We start from the raw sequence: 18,387 nt of genomic DNA, 5'->3' as shown, positions 1-18,387 counted from the left end.
AGTTTGTATCCGGTTCATTTCCTTCATCATGCATTTCTTTTATCTTTTAACACATTTTAAGTGTTGTACCACCAAGTAATGAAGGTCTTCATTACAGGCCGATACTGATAGGGGGCCGATTATATCGTGCATCCCTATAACAGATTTATTGTCATTATCTGCTGTTGTAAATTCAACTTCAAAAGCTAAAGACAATGGGTAAAAACAACAGGGGAAAACAGCCGATGGAAAAAGTTTCATTTCACAAACCTTGAGAAAGATACAGAAACTTGTCCGCTGCTTTGAGGCTCAGTGTCCTCCATCACTGGTAAATGGAGGAAGGCTGGAATTAACAGGACTAAGTGACCGGAGAGAAGGGCAACCTTCCAGAAGGACAACCATCTCTTCAGCAATCCACCAGTCAGGCCTGTAGAGTGTGTTAGTGTGTTTAAAGTTGCTCCATTAAAGCCAGTCCCTAATAAAAGGAACATGGCATGCCTGGAGTTCAGTGGAGTGGATCGGAACCATGCAGGGAACGTCCAGGGGTGGAGCGAATCCAATTGATCATCTCTAGAGATCTGAAACTATCCAAGCACATGTCCAGCCTGATGGAGCTTGAGATGTTCAGCAAAGAAGAATGGGTCAAACTGCCTGAAGATGGTGAGCTGAGCTGGAGACACCAGATCACATAGACTGGAGGCTGTAACTGCTGTTAAAGATGGATCAACTAAGAACTAAGGCAAGATGGTGAATACTTACCAAGATGTAATTTCTTACTTTCCTTTTGGTGATAAATTTGCAACAAACTCAATATTTAATTCTCATACTGTCATAATAGGGCATTTTTTGGTAGGCTTTTAAAGATCAGTTACCATCTGGTAAATGATCGATACCATTTGGAATAAGGCTGTAGCATAAATAAATGTGCTGTGAATAAACTTAATTTCTACAATTTTGGACTTATAATAACAACGTATTCCAAACCAGTTTAAACAGATATAGATATGGTGTATTTTAATATGCAAATTAAATTCTGAATCTGTTCAGGTTAAGTATGTTTTGAGAGAGTTTCTATTACTTGCTTTCATCTTCCACAGAAATCAATCTCAAACTGAAACCAGTTAGTTCTTCAGCCATGTGTCAAACCTCAGGTGATGCTCCTCGCTGGGAGAGCCTGACATTTACTCACAAACTACAGTGAAAAATGTTTCTGTTTCAAGCTTGTGACATTAAAGCTTTTCCAAATATAAATAAAATGAGTCACAGGAAGTTCTACAAACATAAAACCTTGCTCTTTCAGCTCAAAAACAGGGAAATAAGAATTTTCTCATGTTTTGTTTTCAGTTTCAAAAGTAATTGTGAGTAGTTTATCATGTCATAAGCTGATCCCAAGGGAACAAAAACTAGAAAAGAAACCAGGCTGCTCTGAGCGGTCGGTAAGGATGCCTTAAAAGTCTAAATGTTTCTGTGCACATAAAAAATGTTCAGAGAAAAAAATCTCACCACAAGAAAGATCATTTTATCCGTTTTATGATTGGTTTTCCGCTTAAAATTTCTTTTGAAGTTACAGTAAAATACAACTGGAGTGTATGCAGTTCAAAATAAAAAAGAAAAAAGGAGCTGATGATGATAGTAAAACGTACAGAACAGTTTATCATAAAAGTGACAAAATGTGGCCCAGGCCGAGTGTTTTTCATCTTTGCAGTTCCGTATAATTATCCCATTACCCCAGATTTAAAAAAAGAAAAGAAACCCAGGCAAGAGATACAAAAAAAGAAAAATTCACAATGAGGCAAAATAAAAATTTTTCTTTTTGCGCCTCATAGGCAGAAATATATACAAGCCTTAAAGTAAATAAATAAAGTCTCTGATTTCTTTAAAGTATATTCTTAGTTAGGAGGTGATGCAGCATCCCTCTTTTGGTTTCTGATCCCATCAAATGATGGCTATTTTTGGTCGCAGACGCACGCCAATAAACACTCACATGCTCGCACGCATACACACACACAAGTATACAAAAATCAAAAGAAAAGAAAAAGACCCGGCCTCTTTTAAAAAGAAGGACCAGATCCGTCAAGTCTCTTTGCTCTCATCCCTGTTAGAACTGGCACCAGATGGATGTGAATAAAGGCCAGAATGAAGCTTTGAAACATGAAAACTAAAGCTTTCACAGAGACGAGAGCGGCCACAGTTAACGTACCCTACACATTTCATTGAACACATTCATAGAATTCATGAAGATTGTTTTAATCAGAATACAGACTGGCTGTCAATCAGTGGTGAATCTCTTCACAACTTTGGGATAAAGGCTCCTGGTTAATCCCTGTTTTTACACAGGAGGCAAAAATGAGGAGGAAAACTCCCGTCGTAACTCCCTCGCTATGGAGATACAAAAACAAAACAAAGAAAAAGTCTTTAGTGTCCGTCTCAATCTGAGTTCATCAATAAATATTTACTAGAAATCTCTATGGAACATATAATAACCGGTCTGAGCTCCGCCGTGTGGATGCTGAAGGGAAGAGGAGCTCCAGGCTGCAACACAAGCGGCGACGCCATTGCTTGGAAACGTGATTGGTGGAGCCAGGAGGGCGGAGTCTCCCTGAGTCTCTGAACTGGAAGCGGCACGGAAACGGAGGTGGCGGAGGCACGGAGTGGGTAAAGAGGAGCTATCAGTGACGACAGCTTGATGTTTCCTCTGCTTACATGATCGAGGCACAAACGTTTGGTAGTTTCCTTTCCACACTGATGAGCCAAAACATTACTCGACATAAATATTCCAAAATTATAAAAAGAACTTTATATGCTTTATTATTTTATACTAGAAAAAAAAAACATTTTTTTTCTGACATATGACTGATTTCAGCTGCATCTGATTAAATGTTGATGATGATTTGATTATTGCTTTAATCATTATCGGGCTACCTTTAAATGCTCCTTCAGTCTGATTGTATTTCAGAGCTGCATTCAAGAGATAAAACTTGTGGGTATGCAAAGACATGTCAGTAATGCTTTGGCTCATTAGGGTATGTTTGATAAATTGCATCCCTGCATATCTACACGATATGCGCGCACATGGCTTGTCTTTTTGGAACTTCTAAGGTGTGATTGGTGCCAACAACTCCCCTCCCCCCTCAGCGAACGTCCGAGCTCAGTAGTGCATGTGTGCAAACCTAGGGAGATGGAGGGGAGAGAGGTCCGGGTCAAACGCTGTTTTCCAGCTGACTGTGGTGGTTCGCCGTAGGCGCCGGCGTCTGCTCGTTTAGGAGGAGGAGCGTCGTCTCGTCTGGGCCGTTCTCCATAGGGGCGGAGTCTGCTCCAAGGTCCGTGATGGTGATGCTGGCTGGTGGAGTTGCCTCCTCCGGGTGGGCTGTGTGGCTGCTCTCCGGGGACTGAGGTGTGCTGTCCAAGCGAGAAGCAATCAGGCCGTTCTGGTACTGAGCCCGTGTGATCTAAGAGAACAGGACAGACATGTTGGCTCTTAAAACAGTTACAACTGTAAAAGCACATCTGACACTCAACACCCTGCTTTGCTACTTAACAGAGCAGATCAACCTTTCAGAAGTTTCAATGACTTGATGTTATACTAATTAAAGAAGTTTCTTGTAATTTGAGCAATGTGCATGAATGTATCTGGGCCATAAGAATGGAAAGGGGGTTCCTTCTGCAGATAATGAAGTCCAGGTTGGTCCAAACACTGTGGCTTGATGAGGTGGGGAACCGCAGCTGCTGCTGTCAGACACTCCTGGTTCTCCCCAAGTGTGATGACTGGTGATTCAGATGCAGCTCTCTCTGCAATGAGGACTATCACTAAAGGAGTTTATATTTCTAAGGCTGTGAAGAAGTATTTTGTAAAAAAAAAAAAAAAAATATATGACTTCTTTTGAAAAAATTGTTTCTATGACAACAAATTGACAACAACTGTCTCTCAACATTTATTGCTTGCCACAAAATGAATCCAGGCTTTCCTACATTTCTGAAATGTCGCTGCATCATACCATAGCAGCTTTATTTAAAGAGCACTTAAACACCTTTAAGTTCAAAGTGCTGCATGCAACAATAAAGGCCAAACAAACAGAAGCCATACAATGTTTGACAACATTTGACAGCATGTAAAGAGAGACAAACTGTTTTATCCATGACCACTTGATATTTAGCTGCAAGCAAAACCAAGAAAACCTGAATCCGTCCCTGTTTAGTTTATTTAAACTAGAGCTCAAACCTACTGAAATCTGCCTGATTATTTTTTAAGAATATTGAGAAAAAATTTCTCTCAAAACTATAAGAAAAATTAAAGATGTTATTCTTTCAATTTTAAAATAGCCTGTCAGTCATGATCACTAACTGTCTGAACCCTCTAACCCACCTTGACAAACTGCAGGTCTGTGAGGGCCCTGACGTTGAAGTCGGGAATGTACTGCTGTAAAGGGATGCTGTTGTTGAGCTGGCTGTTGCTCCCGCTGACGGCCAGAGAGTCCGTCCGATCGGCGCCGCTCAGCGAGGCGGTCCGGTTCAACCCGCTGAGGTGGGATGGTGAGCGAAACTCTGCAGATGCGGACAGAGAGAGTGAGACCAGAACCAGACTAAAGCAAGTTTAGAGGAACAAATAGTTCATCCTGATAAGGCCACCCAATAAAAGACACTTTTAAAATGTAACAGACATCTGCAGAGCTCTACGGCATTCAGTAAGTCATGGTTCCACAATGTAGGGTTCTAAAAACACGGTGCAGGTTAGAAATGATGACAGGAATGAGAAATTAGGAACAATCAACAAGGGATGATTGCAGGAAATATCAGGAAAAACCCAAAAAACAATCATAAAGGTTAGCTGGAATCAAATGTTCCTCAGAAACACACATACAGATAGTCAGTGACACACAAAAAAGTTTCCAACAAAGAGTGACTCAGCATTAATCAAGATGCCTGACATCAGCCACAATCATTTCTCTAAATCAAACAAGATAAAGCCCTGCAGGGGGAAAGGTAAACATTTAAAGCAACTGTTTTTAAATAATCTGAAAACTGTTTGCTTTTCTGCCGAGACAGATGCATCACACAGAGCTTTAGTTGCAAAACTTAAAAACTAAAAATAACATTCAGATTCTGAAATAAACCCTTTAACTGTTTACCAGATACACGCCTGGTTCATTATTTGTATAAATCCTCAATGTTAGACAAAAAGGGGCAGTTTAAGATGTGTAAGAAGTGTTTCAATACATTTGTTTTGCTTTAAGGTTAAATATTTTACATCCAAATATTAGTAAAAATACAGCTCTTCATTCAAGACATTTATCTAGTGGGGGAAAATCCTAACATTTGCATCTCATTCTAGAGGCTTCCTCAGTTCTAACTGATGATGGGGAGCACTGAGATTAATATACCCTTGCCGAGCTGAATGCGCAGTTTCATCTGGCTTGGTCTGCCGCGGTTTCCGTAGCGTCGTGAACGCGCTTTCAGGAAATCCTATAACTACTGTTTATGCTCTAAAAACATTCTAAATGACTTCGTTTCGAGTAAATTCTGGATGCTACCCACTCAGGACACTTGGAATACATTGGACGAGCAGTATGGAGGAATATTGACACGTTTTTTGTGGACTTTTATGGACCTTTCTGCCTCGGGCGCCATAGACCTCCATTATTTGAATGTCAGCAGACAGTAAGAAGCCTCCCAGATCTCCAGATGCATTTGAGATATCAAAAAAGTACTCCAGAGTGTTGTTCAGCATGGGGGTGAGTAGAAAATGAAGGCTAATCATGTTTTGGGTGTACTATTCCTTTAACACAGAATAAAGGGAAAAAAACAAAAGGTGTATCTGATCATGACCTGGATGACCTACTTTAAGGTACTTTATGATACTATATAAATAGGCCCCCTGGTCCTTTGGAGTAACACAGCATAACTGATCCTCCACCATACTTAATAGAGGACATGGGGTGATTTTCCATATATTCTTTTCCCTTATTATTTGTTGCAGAGCTTTCTTAGTAAGCTAACTGAAACTTATTGATCATAAATTCGAAACTTCCAAGAAAATCCAAAAAATTGTAAATAAATAAACACTTTAGTCAAAATGGTTCACATGAATGGATCCCTTATAATAAAACATTTTATATTAACTGGTGAAACTGAGATGAATTTATCTTTTTGGCATTTTCCACATCTTTACCAGGGGTGCTGATCTATGAGGTTCTTTACAGATATAACATAAACAACTGATTTCATCTGCACAGCTATTAAAGTCCAAACAGATTAGTATTATTAAGATAAATATAAGCAAAAATCTCCTTAGTATCACTTAGGGAGTAATTTCTGCATTAAAAACATTTCACATATGATTTAACAACAAATAAATGGAATATTTAAATCAAAAGTTGGATTCTTGATTCTTAAAAAAAGAGAAAAAGAAAAAAAGCCTTAAATCAGAAATGTCACAAGATAAGTGATGAAGACAGCTTTATTTGTAGTTTGGGTTTAAGAGAAATCCAGAACTTACTCATAGCCATCTATAGTTCCTATTTTAACTCTCAATGATGCTTGATGACTTAAATAAACTTCCCTTTTTGCCTCTAATATGCTGACATCATCCAAACAAACCAAATCATTCTGGAAGCATCACACGCATACAAACAATTCATACACAAGGCTGTCACCACAGTGCTTCTTATTACCGGTTGGTGTGAGACGTCCAGTAGGGGGCCGCAGTGAGTCATAGGAAACTGTTTTACCTGGACATGTCAACTGTTTTAGTTAACCAGGAATTAAATCAGGACACTCATCCTGGATGTCTGCAGCTAGTCTAACAGTTAGTGGTTAAATTAGCAAACATCTTTTATTCAATCCAGTAGGAGATTTTTCTCAGGTTAAAATCAGAAAACTCATTCTTTTACCTTAAAGTTAACATGAAAATATTATCTTCAGCTAATTTTAAATCCAAATAAATAACAAACCACCTTTTATGGCAGCATAAAGTGTGACTGAGATAAAAACTTTTAATCTTCTATCTTTTTTCTATCTTTCTTTAAAAGCTTATCTGTTACTCTGAACATATATTTTCTATGAAAACATAAACCTGAAATGTTAAAAAGTTTATCTGTTTTAAAAGACCTAAATAAGTAGCAGTTTGAAATCTTAGACAGAAAGAAGTCTTTGGTGATTTAGAAGGGAATCTGTTGATTAAGCAGAAACAATACATTGAATGCTGGTTTTATGGGATATTTTTTGCTGCTTATTAAAAAAAACAACTAATCTAGCTATATATAGCCTTTTGTATCTTTTTTTATTATGCCTTTGCAAAAAAAAAGAAGAAAAAAAGATTTTATCTGAACCTGGACCCTTCTCTGATTATTCCCTGTTGGCTTAATCACAAAACAAAAAAACAGCTCTGTTCCAAACAGTGCATTAAAATATGAGTTAAACGTTATCCAATAAATAGCCGCTAGAAAATATTGTATTATTACATTATCGGAAAAATACAAATAAAAAGCAAATCAAAGAGAAATCCAACACAATCTTTGATTTGTTGGCAGAAAAAAATGTTTTTCTGAGAAATTAGCTTATTATAGAAACATATTTTTATATTTATCCTGTTTACTTGTGATATATTTCAATGACAACAATAAAAGCAGATGTTTGAAAATAAACGGCAACATTTAGCAACCATGTCATAATAATATAATAATAATATTTTTGAAGTTATTCTGTCATTATTGTTCTCATTTAAAACCTGCTGAAAAGTTTCCTACTGGATTAAACTGAGTCAATATTATCAGTAAACTAGTCTGTTTGAGTTAGTGCAATAAAGATCTACTGACCCAGTTCCAAACAAACACGTCTATATAATAACAAATATAGGTGGGAATATATTTGGAACTGGGTGCTGTTTTAAAGACGTCTACGTCTTACTGCAGAATCTTGAGGACATCTAAGCTAGAATTAAACTATTTTTGAAAAAGAAAAAGAAAGATGATAGAAAAGCATAAATGGAACATTACAAACTACATGTTGAAAGCTACATGCTCTATCTTTAGGGCAGTGATCAGTGATGGGGAAAGAGTTGGAAGCTAAAAGGATGCATCCAGACATGACTCAGCAGCTTTATTCCTTAAGGGGTATCAAACCACATCTGGGTCTCTTCATGTTTGCCTATCCTTCTATATCTATAGCACAAGGCTGACATGTTGGCAAACGCTCAGACCAAACTCACCTCGTTCGGACTTCAATTATACAGCAGCAACCTGCTGCATGTGTCATTTTATGCAACGGAGATCATCTAAAAGGCCGACCTATTCAGCTTTCTAAAGATCAGGCTTTGTCTTAAAGAAGGGCAGCTGAAGGACTTTGCTTTGGGTGGTTTCTACCAGAGCAGCTCTCATTCTAGAAATGCACTAGTTCTGTTCTCCACATCCTGAGAGCTGGGTCAGTATGTCAGTAAAAACATCGGATCCAGTAAATCATTGATAATTCTTCCTTTTTAATTAAATTTTTAATGAATGATCACATTCAGTGTTTTACTCATTTTCTCTGCAAACAGGTGATCTTCTATCACCGCATATATCTGAACTTACTGCACAGCTGTTTGGGTTCGTACAGTCTGCTATTCTATTCTATTTATAATGTTGTTGTTCAAGCATGCCATCTGAATTCCTAAAACTTAAACCTTCAAAAGGGAAAATTTTTATAACTTTTACAACTAAATAACAGTTTGCCAAAATGTAGCCGTCGTGCAGTCCTTAAAGATTCAATCATACGGTGAATAGAGCAGGTGCTGTGGGTTAATTCTGAATAAGCTGCATCTCTGTCTATGACATGATCAGGCTAAAAAAGATTGACTTTGAAGAGAAGCGCTAATCATTATCAGCTGTTCTACCCACAAAGGGCAGCAGAGAACCAACTCTCTGCCCTTTGACCTCTCCAACGAGTGAATCTAAGCCCCGTCTGCGCTCGGTGTTAGACTACCCAGACATGCCGGCGTTTACCTGGTAACCGAGAGAACAGAGAAAACCTCTTAAAGGAGAGGAGGCGAGGACGAGGTGCGGCCACTGAGAGGACAGGAGAGAGGGGAAGGGAGCGACGGGACAGAGGGAGGATGAAAGGAACGGTCAGTGATAAACAGGGAGACAGATCTGCTCACAGCCTGGGAGAGAGCAGGCAGCGCCATGGCGACAAGCTGCTGCTCCCTGTCAGATCTCTCTGTAGGAAGGTAAGCAGATGAGCTGTAACAGTGTTTTCCTTTAAGGAGTTTGAACAGAGGTTGGATGTTGAGGCTAAAGAGAGAAGGAAGGTTATCAAACATTATTAGAACAATGCTTCACTCATCCTCTTTTTGTTCCTTTTCCCCATTTAAAGGTCCTGAAAGAGTAACAAAGTATTTTAGGAAAAAATGGAAGCAAGTGAAGAAGAAGAGAAATGCTTTTATGCGAACAGATGTTCTATTTTCTCCATTTACTCCCCATTGTGCTTTCATTGCAGCTACAACTTGCTTCTGATTCCATTAGAAGGTAAAACCAGGAAGTTTTTACTAAATCTGCTTCACATCCACTGTAGATAACAGATAATGGCTTTGTTGGATGTTTCTTCCTGTTATAAGGGAGCCGTTACTTTCCACTGTTACCACATGCATTGATGCGAGACCAATACAGACGTCATCGTACGTTTATTTGCAGGAATATAATTAAAAACAGAGAAACTTTGACCTTCTAGAGATATAAAAGAGAAAAAATGAATGCATCACATCCTGAAGGTAACACTTGATGTTCCATTTGTTCCAGCATCACATTAGTAATGATCAAATGCAAATAAAAATAAATAAATAAACAACAGATGGGAAGTAGTTCACAAAATGAGTTCCAAGCTGTGAGTAAAATCTTGGTCACCAGGTGGCAGCAGAGAGACAGCTAATGGGATTATTTTTATTTATTTTTTTTTTTAAATGGGATCAGTGAACAGATCCTGATCTTAGATGAAACAATTCAGGACTCACCCTGCATGGAAGCATTGAGCGCCATGACTCCATAATACGAGAAAGGTCCCGTCTCAAACTTCATGTTCTCGTTTCCGGCCTCTACCTCAACTCGGCCCTGTTGATCAGAACAAAAAGATGCTGTGTTAATAATAGAGCTAAAACCAACAAAAATGTATAATTTCCAGTGAACAAAAACTGAAAAACCTTAGAGAAAATATGTTAAACCTCAGTATGTTATAGTTTAGATGAAATTACATGACTTGACCTCTAGATGGAGCTCCATCCCCAAGTAAAATATAAAAAGTATTACTGATGCCCTACAGATAGGCTCTGCATCCTTTGCTTGAGGAGAGGAAACATGTTTTTGTTGGATTTGACTGAGTTCTACATCAAACAGGAGTCATAGCAACAGAATCTGGATACAACAAAGAGAAAATAATTAACCAGAGGCCTATGTACTGGCACAGAGAGCTGGACCGGTTCGGACGGCTGGAATGTGTAAACTGCAGCAACAACAGCACAGTTAATCCATCCTGCCATCCTCTTCTTCCTTTCAACCCCCCCCAAACCCCTCCAAACACAGGCAGCGAACGGCCTGATGAAAGCAGAGCAGGTGGTGACATAAAAGAGGAGTAAACAGAAAAACAGCAGAGCCCCAACAACACTGTTCTCAATGAGGGCCGATCAACGGGGACAGAAAATATCTAAATTATATTTTGTATCATTTTGCACATTAATATAGCCCTCATTTGCCAGAATATGCTCATACATTTCCAGCATTGGTTATTTAATCAAGTAAAAAAGCCAAACAAATGTCACAATCACAAGTCTTTCAAAAAAAATTGTGAAGAAAGACACAGCAGTCACACAGTCCATCACATCCTCAGTTAATATTTAAGCCCTATAAAGGTTAGGGCAGATGTAAGTAGACAAAAAAAAAAAACCTGTGATTTATAGGAAGATCTAAAGACTCCAATGATACTCAGGAGATAAAGGTTAATAAATCAACAAAATGACCATAAACTATTATTATTACATAAGAGGATCTTGGCTTTGTCTAGAGTAAACCTCTCAGGAAATCTAAACATGAATGGTACAGTATAACCACCCCTGCTGCTATTATAGGATGTGTTCCTCCTTAAAAAGGAGGATAAAACAGGCGAGCTACTAAAATTAGAAACACTCAGATCATCTCAGCTCATATTGAACTTAATCTGAAGCTCAAAGAAGCTTTAGATGAATCATTCTTAGGCTAACCCGTTTCTGCAGTTCCAACCATTAATTCACAAATTGATGCAAGCAACTTATTGATGTACTAATTAATGCACCCTTCAATGCATGTAGCCCCCTCCGATGCATGCATATTCCCCTATATCCTGCATCTAGGCATGCAAAAGTTTTTATTCAACTGATTTCATGCGTATTCTCGTAGACATGGAGCTGTAGTCTTGCTCCGCTGACTGAGGGATAGGAACACAAATGCGTTCAGAAGAAACTTTTGAATCAAATAAAGGGTTTAAAAATACTTTTTAAAGAAATTTTATATTCTTCACAACAATTACAGTTGTTTATTTATCATTTTTTATTTTCCAGTTTTTCATTTCTCATTTATTTCTTTTTACTTTTGATTTCTCTTTGAAAGTCATTTAGATGCTTGCATACTTTTGCAAAATAAATATTTTTGTTCTTTAACACCAGTGATTAAAAAGGGAAATTAATCTCCAGTGTGATTGGTTGAAACGCTGGCTGTTAAAAGACAATTTTTTAAATATGTCATTAATTTTTGCCATACCTCAAGTGAAGTTAAACAAGTAGAACTAGTAGCAAAGTTGTCGTTAAGCATTAACGAGCCGTCAAATGATTCATTCTGTACTGTTGTGTTAACACCTACAGCTTGTTCTATATTACCTGAGGTAAGGGAAAACATTAATGACATAAATAAAATAATTTCCTAACAGTCAAAGATTATAAGACCTGATAGTTATGATTTTTTGATTGTTATCAAATCGTTACAAATAACTTTTTAGTTCTGTTGATGTCAAGTAGTCATAACAAAGACATTTTAGACTCCTGGTCCATAGCAGGCCATATGTAATGATTATGACAGTATAATGTTAGTCTTATGCACAGCCAGTCAAACTCAGTGCTATTGAAATGTTTAACACACTGTATAATATGAAGGATTAATGTAAACTATTTTAACAATCTGTCTCTAAATTATGAACATAAAGAGGTTAAAAAAAAAAAAAAAAGATACTTCCCTAAAAACATGGTCATGTATCCTACAGAGAGAGCTCCACTCTGACATACTTCACATTTTTGGTGGCTTATGTGCATGCCACTGGACCATGTTTGTCCAGGTGAAAAATGTCAAATGTGCACACCGAAGCCTTTTTCTGGTTGTACCTCCAAGCCCAACTCAAATCGGACGTGATGCAAAGAGAGCACCTTTAGCTCTCCATGAAAAGCCCGTCCTTCCTCAGTAACTGAGCCCAAACTGCTAAAAAAAAAAAAAGAAATCCAAATTCCTTACGTATATATAAAGGATGTAAACCTGCCACAGAGATAATCAGGCTTAATCTGAAAGAGATCAGATTTATGTCTGGAGAACAGGTTGCTGAAATAAAAGTAAAACGTCCCTCTACTTGTCAGAGATATCATGAAACCAGTTGGAATCAAAGAAATATGAATCCACATTCCTCTGTTGCTTATCAGTGCAGCTAAAACATCACTTATCTGTAGGCTAAGGTTAACTCTGTGTAGTTGATCATCAGCTGAGGTCACATGTTTACTGCACCACATGCACATAACTCATACAATGCATGGCTTGTATGTATGAGTAGTTAAATTTATTGCGGGGCAGCAGCAACAGGACAGTGTTAGCAGGTGTGATAAACTCCCATCCTCTGCTCTGCACCAACAGGACAGCCTGCATGTAGTTGAATCCGTTTGACTGCACCGGTAGGAGTTTTATTCCTTAAACATGACCTTCGTGAGATCAGGATTGATCAGTCTTCTGATGTATCTTCAAAAATAGATCCTCATCAGTGAAGAATTTAATCTGCTGACTAAAATCTTTTCTCTATTAAATTCATTTCAAACAAAGGTCAGCATGTGGCAGCGAACTGCTGACATCCTGTAGCTTCACTTAAGGGGTTTAGGGCCTTTTTATGTAGATAGTGAGATATTTCCAGCCTTCAATTAATAGTCCATTAAGTCTAGAATCTAATTCGACGTTGATAAATCCAACAGGCTATTTTAAGTCTGGTTATCAATAGCGTCTGATAAGGAGGACCAATTCAAATCCACCATTTCACAACCTTCTACGTCAGTAAACAGACAGTTCTAAGCCCAGTTCTTGGTTTTATTGGTAGTTCAGTATTTAAGTAAATAGCTGTTCTGATTAATTATTTAAATGCTCAAATATTATGATTTGCTTGTGTTATTTTTTTGAAACTTTTAAATGATACCACATTTCCATTGGTTGAATGATTCTGTGTCTGTCTGCCAAATAAAAGTCAGAAATGTTGTTTGAGCTTCTTTTTACTTTATACTTGGGAACTTTTGGTTGGTTGGTTACAAAATTGGACCAAAATGGGTCAATCTGTCTGAAGAGAGAATATAAATAAATAAATAAATAAATAAATAAATAAATAAATAAATAAATAAATAAATAAATAAATAAATAAAGCCCGTAATGAGGACATCAGCAGAATTTACAACCTCGTTGGCTTTTTGGGAATGCAAACCTAAAGCTTGTTTGTTAGAAGGAACCCTGTTTGCTTCCACTTCATCACCACCTTTACAGCGCTCTCTATAGCCTCCCAGCCTCATGCAAAACAAATGACTAACAACAGGTGTGGCTGGACAACCAGTTTACAATCAGAGCAGGCACTCCTTCAGCATGTCGCAGGACCGCCTTTTCAGTCACAGCAGTTTTTTTTTTTAATTGAAGCCTCTTTTCACTGTTTTTGTGTCATAAGTCAAGTTTTTTTTATATTTCCCATCCCTAACCACTAAGTTATCTCGTGCCTCTAATTTAAGCTAAGCTATCTCTAACGTAATAACTGTATTTTAAAATCTGAAAATCATTGTTTTTATTTACTATTTACAGAAATATTTGTTACTTTTATAGCAGTGCACTGCATAGCAAAAAAAAACAAGCTAGTGATTGATGAAACCATCTGAGCTGAATTAGTCCTGTTACAATCTAATCTTAATTTGATGCAGAAAAGGACATGCAGATTACTGAACTTACTAACTTGTAAGTAATGATTATGAGTACAGAAGACCATCTCTCCTTTGGGGCCCAGTAATTGAGCTTAAAGATCAAAGTTTTTACTGAGACGTGTTTAGGCCTTAACCCGTAGGTGGGTCTTGGCTAAAGTTCAACATGGAGCATTATGAGTCATAAACAACCTGATGGAGAACTCTTTGTTCCAGCTGAGGCTCTTATCCACTAAATGAGCAAACATAATACCTGATGCCCTCTGAGGTTTATACTAGGGGCCTCTTTGTGGCCGTGGCTGATTGATTTTGCTTTAACCAAAGAGCAAAAAAAGTCAAAGAAGGCAGAAAAGTGAAGAAAAAAAGTGTGGGTGGGAGCTTTAGAAGTTTAATATGGAATAAAAAAAAAAAAGGAGGTCCATTAAGTACTGCTTTATGGCCCTGGAGAGTTCATAGTCTTCAAACAGAGCTTAAAATAACATAAGCCTAATTCTGTTATATTACAAATGTATTATTTTTAGAGCCTGGTGACTGTTCCAGTGGGTCACACATCTGACCACAGTGCTTTTAGCTGTTCACCCAGATATATTCAAGCAAGAAAACAAGAAACGACAAACCTACAGGTTCACACAACCTAACCACCAAGTAAAATTCTGCCCAAAACCCATCAGTATGTTTATCAAGAAGGTGACGTTTTAACAGAAACACGGATTTAGTGATAGCAAACAAGAAATACACATCAAGTTATTAAATATTAGGGAAGGAAATCATTTGTTGTGGATAACTGACATAATTTCATACCTTTTTTTAAAAATACTTTGCTAAGTATCACCATCATTCGAGCGATAGTCCCAAAACTAACAGGAATATTCACAAGGGTATTAAAAAGGAGAAAAGTGAAGAAATTGATTTGTTAAAAAAAAGAAAAACTAAAAATGAAAGACAAACCATGATTTAATGTTGATGCATTTGATTTTGCACAAAAGATGAAAATAAAACTCCAAAGAAAACTAAGACATATATTCCTATCTCCCTGAAAAAACATCTACATTGTCTGTCCATGCTGAGTGAAGATCTACAGATTAAAAATGTTAGAAATCATAATCTTGCTATCTAGTGCTAAGACAAAGTGACATGGATAAAATGTTGATACAGAGTTTTTATTTGTTCTCAAATGTTTTACTTCTGTTAATTTAAGTTCCCCCAGAGATTAAACTGACTGCTCTTAAGTTCAAGTCAAAGTTTGGTTGTTTTCTCTTAGGCACCGTCCATACTGAGCCTGCTTTGGGAGTTTCCACCAAGCTTCATGCTTGGTTCCGTTGACAGGAGACCAGGTTACAAAATCTGCTCCCAGAGTTAAACAGCTCACTGCAGCCAGTTGGCAACAACAACACTGGACTTCAATGTTAAAGTTGAGTTTCAGATGTTCAATTTATTGCAGATTTTATACATCTTTTCTTCTTCTATAGTTGACCAATCAGAGGGTCACCAGGTGGAGGCACTGGCTAAAGCTCTTCTACCGCCTTTAACACTTTCATGCACGTCCATAATGAGAAATATTTTGCTAGGTAGTGGGGGAGTGGTGGCCTAGTGGTTAGAGCATAGAGCGTGGAATCCTGAGGTTCTGAGTTTGAGCCCCACTCCCACAGACTGCCACTCTGGGTCCCTGAGCAAAGACCCTTAACCCGGGGGCCCCACGATGGCAGCCCACTGCTCCGAAAGGGGATGGGTTACATGCAGAGGAAAATTTTTCCAATGTGAGATCAATAAAGCTCAATAATTTAGAAAAGTTAATTATAATTAATAATAAAAATTAAAAAGTTACAGAACAACTCCTATTTTTTTTACAGACTTTTGGTTCAGATTTAGTCTCCGGCTCTGTTTGGATACGACCTTCACAGGGAGAAAAACAAAGAAGCTAAGAAGCCTGACGTGCTGCTCTCATGACTAATGTTTTCATTCAACAAGAGGAAGAGAGCGCTGAGAAGAAGCCATCCTGTGGGAGCAGTTTAGACTATTTTGTGTGTCAACTACCAGATAACAGCACCTAGCAGGATGAGGTAATGTGCATCCAAGCTGTCTGAGGATTGCTGTCTGTGTGGGCCTGAGCTGCACTTGTGTACGTGTGAAGGTGAGAGATGAACCCCTGCAGAGGGTGGAGGATTCACTGTCGCAGAGCTGTTAATAACTTATAACAAAACCAGCGAGGGGTCTCTGCCTCAAACCACACTTCAACATCCTGCTGGTATTTGTGTGAATGAGGGTAGGATTCAGGTGCTCTGTTTGGAGGTGTGGTGTTAAATATGTGTTAACCTGTGACTTAGCCACCGGAGTTTAGTGGCTTGTAACCAACATGTTTTAAAAATAAGTGGTTGGAGTCATTCTGGACAGCGTTTGGACAAAGACACAGATTCACACAAGTTTTTCACAGTGGGGCGTAACGCAGTGAGTCAGCATCACCATACAGCAAACCGGACCTCAGCCTCTCACACACACACACACCAACATACTCGTTCTGCCATCGTAGTGAGGACCATGTGTTGACTCCCATTGACTTCCATTGATTTTCAGTATTATTCAACCCTTTCTATGCCCTAAAACTAACCCTAAACCTAACCATTACCAACGCATACCTCACCCTAACCCTAACCAGTTAACATCTTAGCCCTAAACCTAACCATTAGCAAAATAGCATGTGAGGACCGGTAAAATGTCCTCAAGTAGCAAAAACTGGTCCTCAATTTGATGGTGAAATTGGAATTGGTCCTCACTCTGATGGCTAGACAGGTACACACACACACGCAGTGGAAATATCTCCTTTTTTGTCAGGGAATATTTTTATTCTCCCAGGACTCTATTTTCCATCTCTTACTCAACAGGAAGAAGGTCTTTCAGATGCAACTCTGATGCAACCTCTGCACATTACTTAAAATATAATGATCCACATACATTCCTTTTCTTCCCATATTGCTATTTTTAAGGAAAAGAAAACAAGACCATAGAAAGCTACAATAAAGGTTTGCAGTCTCTGGAGTGGATGATCTAAGGATTTTCTCATGAAAGCTAAAGAAAATTCCTTGAGTGAAACAAAAAGTTAACTGTGTTCAGCTGCTTTGCCAGACATGAGAGCGTCTGTATGAAGACTTGAATCACTCTGGTCATAAACAAACAGCCAGTCTGCTGACAGCGATCGTCCCTGCCCACAAAACACACACACACACACAGCTGGGAATGCCACTAAAACAACTTAAGAACCACTGTACGCCTATTTATAGCATAGTGTTTTAAAATCTGTTCAAAATCATACAATAACTACCAGAGGTGGAGGGAAAAAAAAGAAATCAATAAGGCAATTTTCAGAGTTGAGTTTTTTTTCTTTTCTTTTTTTTTTCTTTATCAAGTGAGCTAAACTTACAGTAGGTTTAATAATAAACTTGACATCAGGAGTATGTTATAGCTTTGCGAATTTATCTACCAAATATAGTTTACCTGGTACGCATCCATTTCGTTATCTACAAGTTTGAAATTTTTCCTCCAAATGTTTCCCAAATTTTCCTTCTATCCCTCCTGAACAGCCCTGGGAAAAAAAAATATTGCATATAATCCAACCCAAAAAGGTACGATTTCAAAGATTTATAGTTTGATTTTAAATCTAAGGGTTGATTCTAATGTCAAAATTAAAGATGCATGGGGTAAAGAGTTGGGAATCCAGTTTTGAGATGAACAGAATTCGATATTCCTCATCCTGTGCTCGTCGTCTTAGTTTGATCCAGTTTAAAGTTGTACATAGGATTCACTTCTAAAAATCTAAGCTTTCTCAGATTCACCCAGATGTTGTTGTGGATGTATGTGACAAATGCAAAGGTTCCCCCTGCAATTAGGGCCACATGTTCTTTCTCTGTCCTGAATTATATAATAAAATTTTGGTCTAACTACTTCTCAATTATGTCTTCTGTCTTGAAAGTAAATTTGCAACCTTGTCAATTAATTACTGTATTTGGTATCCACAATCCTACGTTAGTTCCAAGCTCTGCTCAAAAAGAGATCGTAGCCTTCTTATATTAACTGGCAAGGCATATTTTACTTTTACACTGGAAGTCTGATTGTATTTTGTGTTGGTTTGTGAGCACGGGTTTTCATACCTGATTCATTTTATTTTCTATTAAAATATTTTCTCTTTTTCCATTTTCTTCTTTTTTGTTGGGAATAAAAAAAAAACA

At 37.9% G+C, this 18,387-nt stretch overlaps 1 protein-coding gene across 3 annotated transcripts in view; it reads right to left on the bottom strand.

Moving 5' to 3' along the window:
- Positions 1-866: 866 nt before the first annotated feature.
- Positions 867-18,387, bottom strand: part of LOC107099480 (metal transporter CNNM4-like) — a 49,658-nt gene continuing 32,137 nt past the window's right edge. Inside the window, exons 5-9 of one of the 3 annotated variants that reach the window (XM_015397623.1) lie at positions 9,959-10,055; positions 8,955-9,017; positions 6,648-6,704; positions 4,343-4,521; positions 867-3,428 (exon numbers count right to left, since the gene is read on the bottom strand). In XM_015397623.1, the coding sequence (XP_015253109.1) occupies positions 3,180-3,428; positions 4,343-4,521; positions 6,648-6,704; positions 8,955-9,017; positions 9,959-10,055 (645 nt within the window). In that variant the 3' untranslated portion in view covers positions 867-3,179. The remainder of the gene's footprint in view (positions 3,429-4,342; positions 4,522-6,647; positions 6,705-8,954; positions 9,018-9,958; positions 10,056-18,387) is intronic. The other 2 variants (XM_015397624.1, XM_015397626.1) reach the window with 2 other exon arrangements.

This window comes from Cyprinodon variegatus, unplaced genomic scaffold (assembly GCF_000732505.1).
Source record: "Cyprinodon variegatus isolate N-32 unplaced genomic scaffold, C_variegatus-1.0 Scaffold875, whole genome shotgun sequence".
Classification (NCBI taxonomy): Eukaryota; Metazoa; Chordata; class Actinopteri; order Cyprinodontiformes; family Cyprinodontidae; genus Cyprinodon; species Cyprinodon variegatus.
Note: the sequence above shows the minus strand (reverse complement) of the source record. Positions and strands in the feature narration are given on the sequence as shown.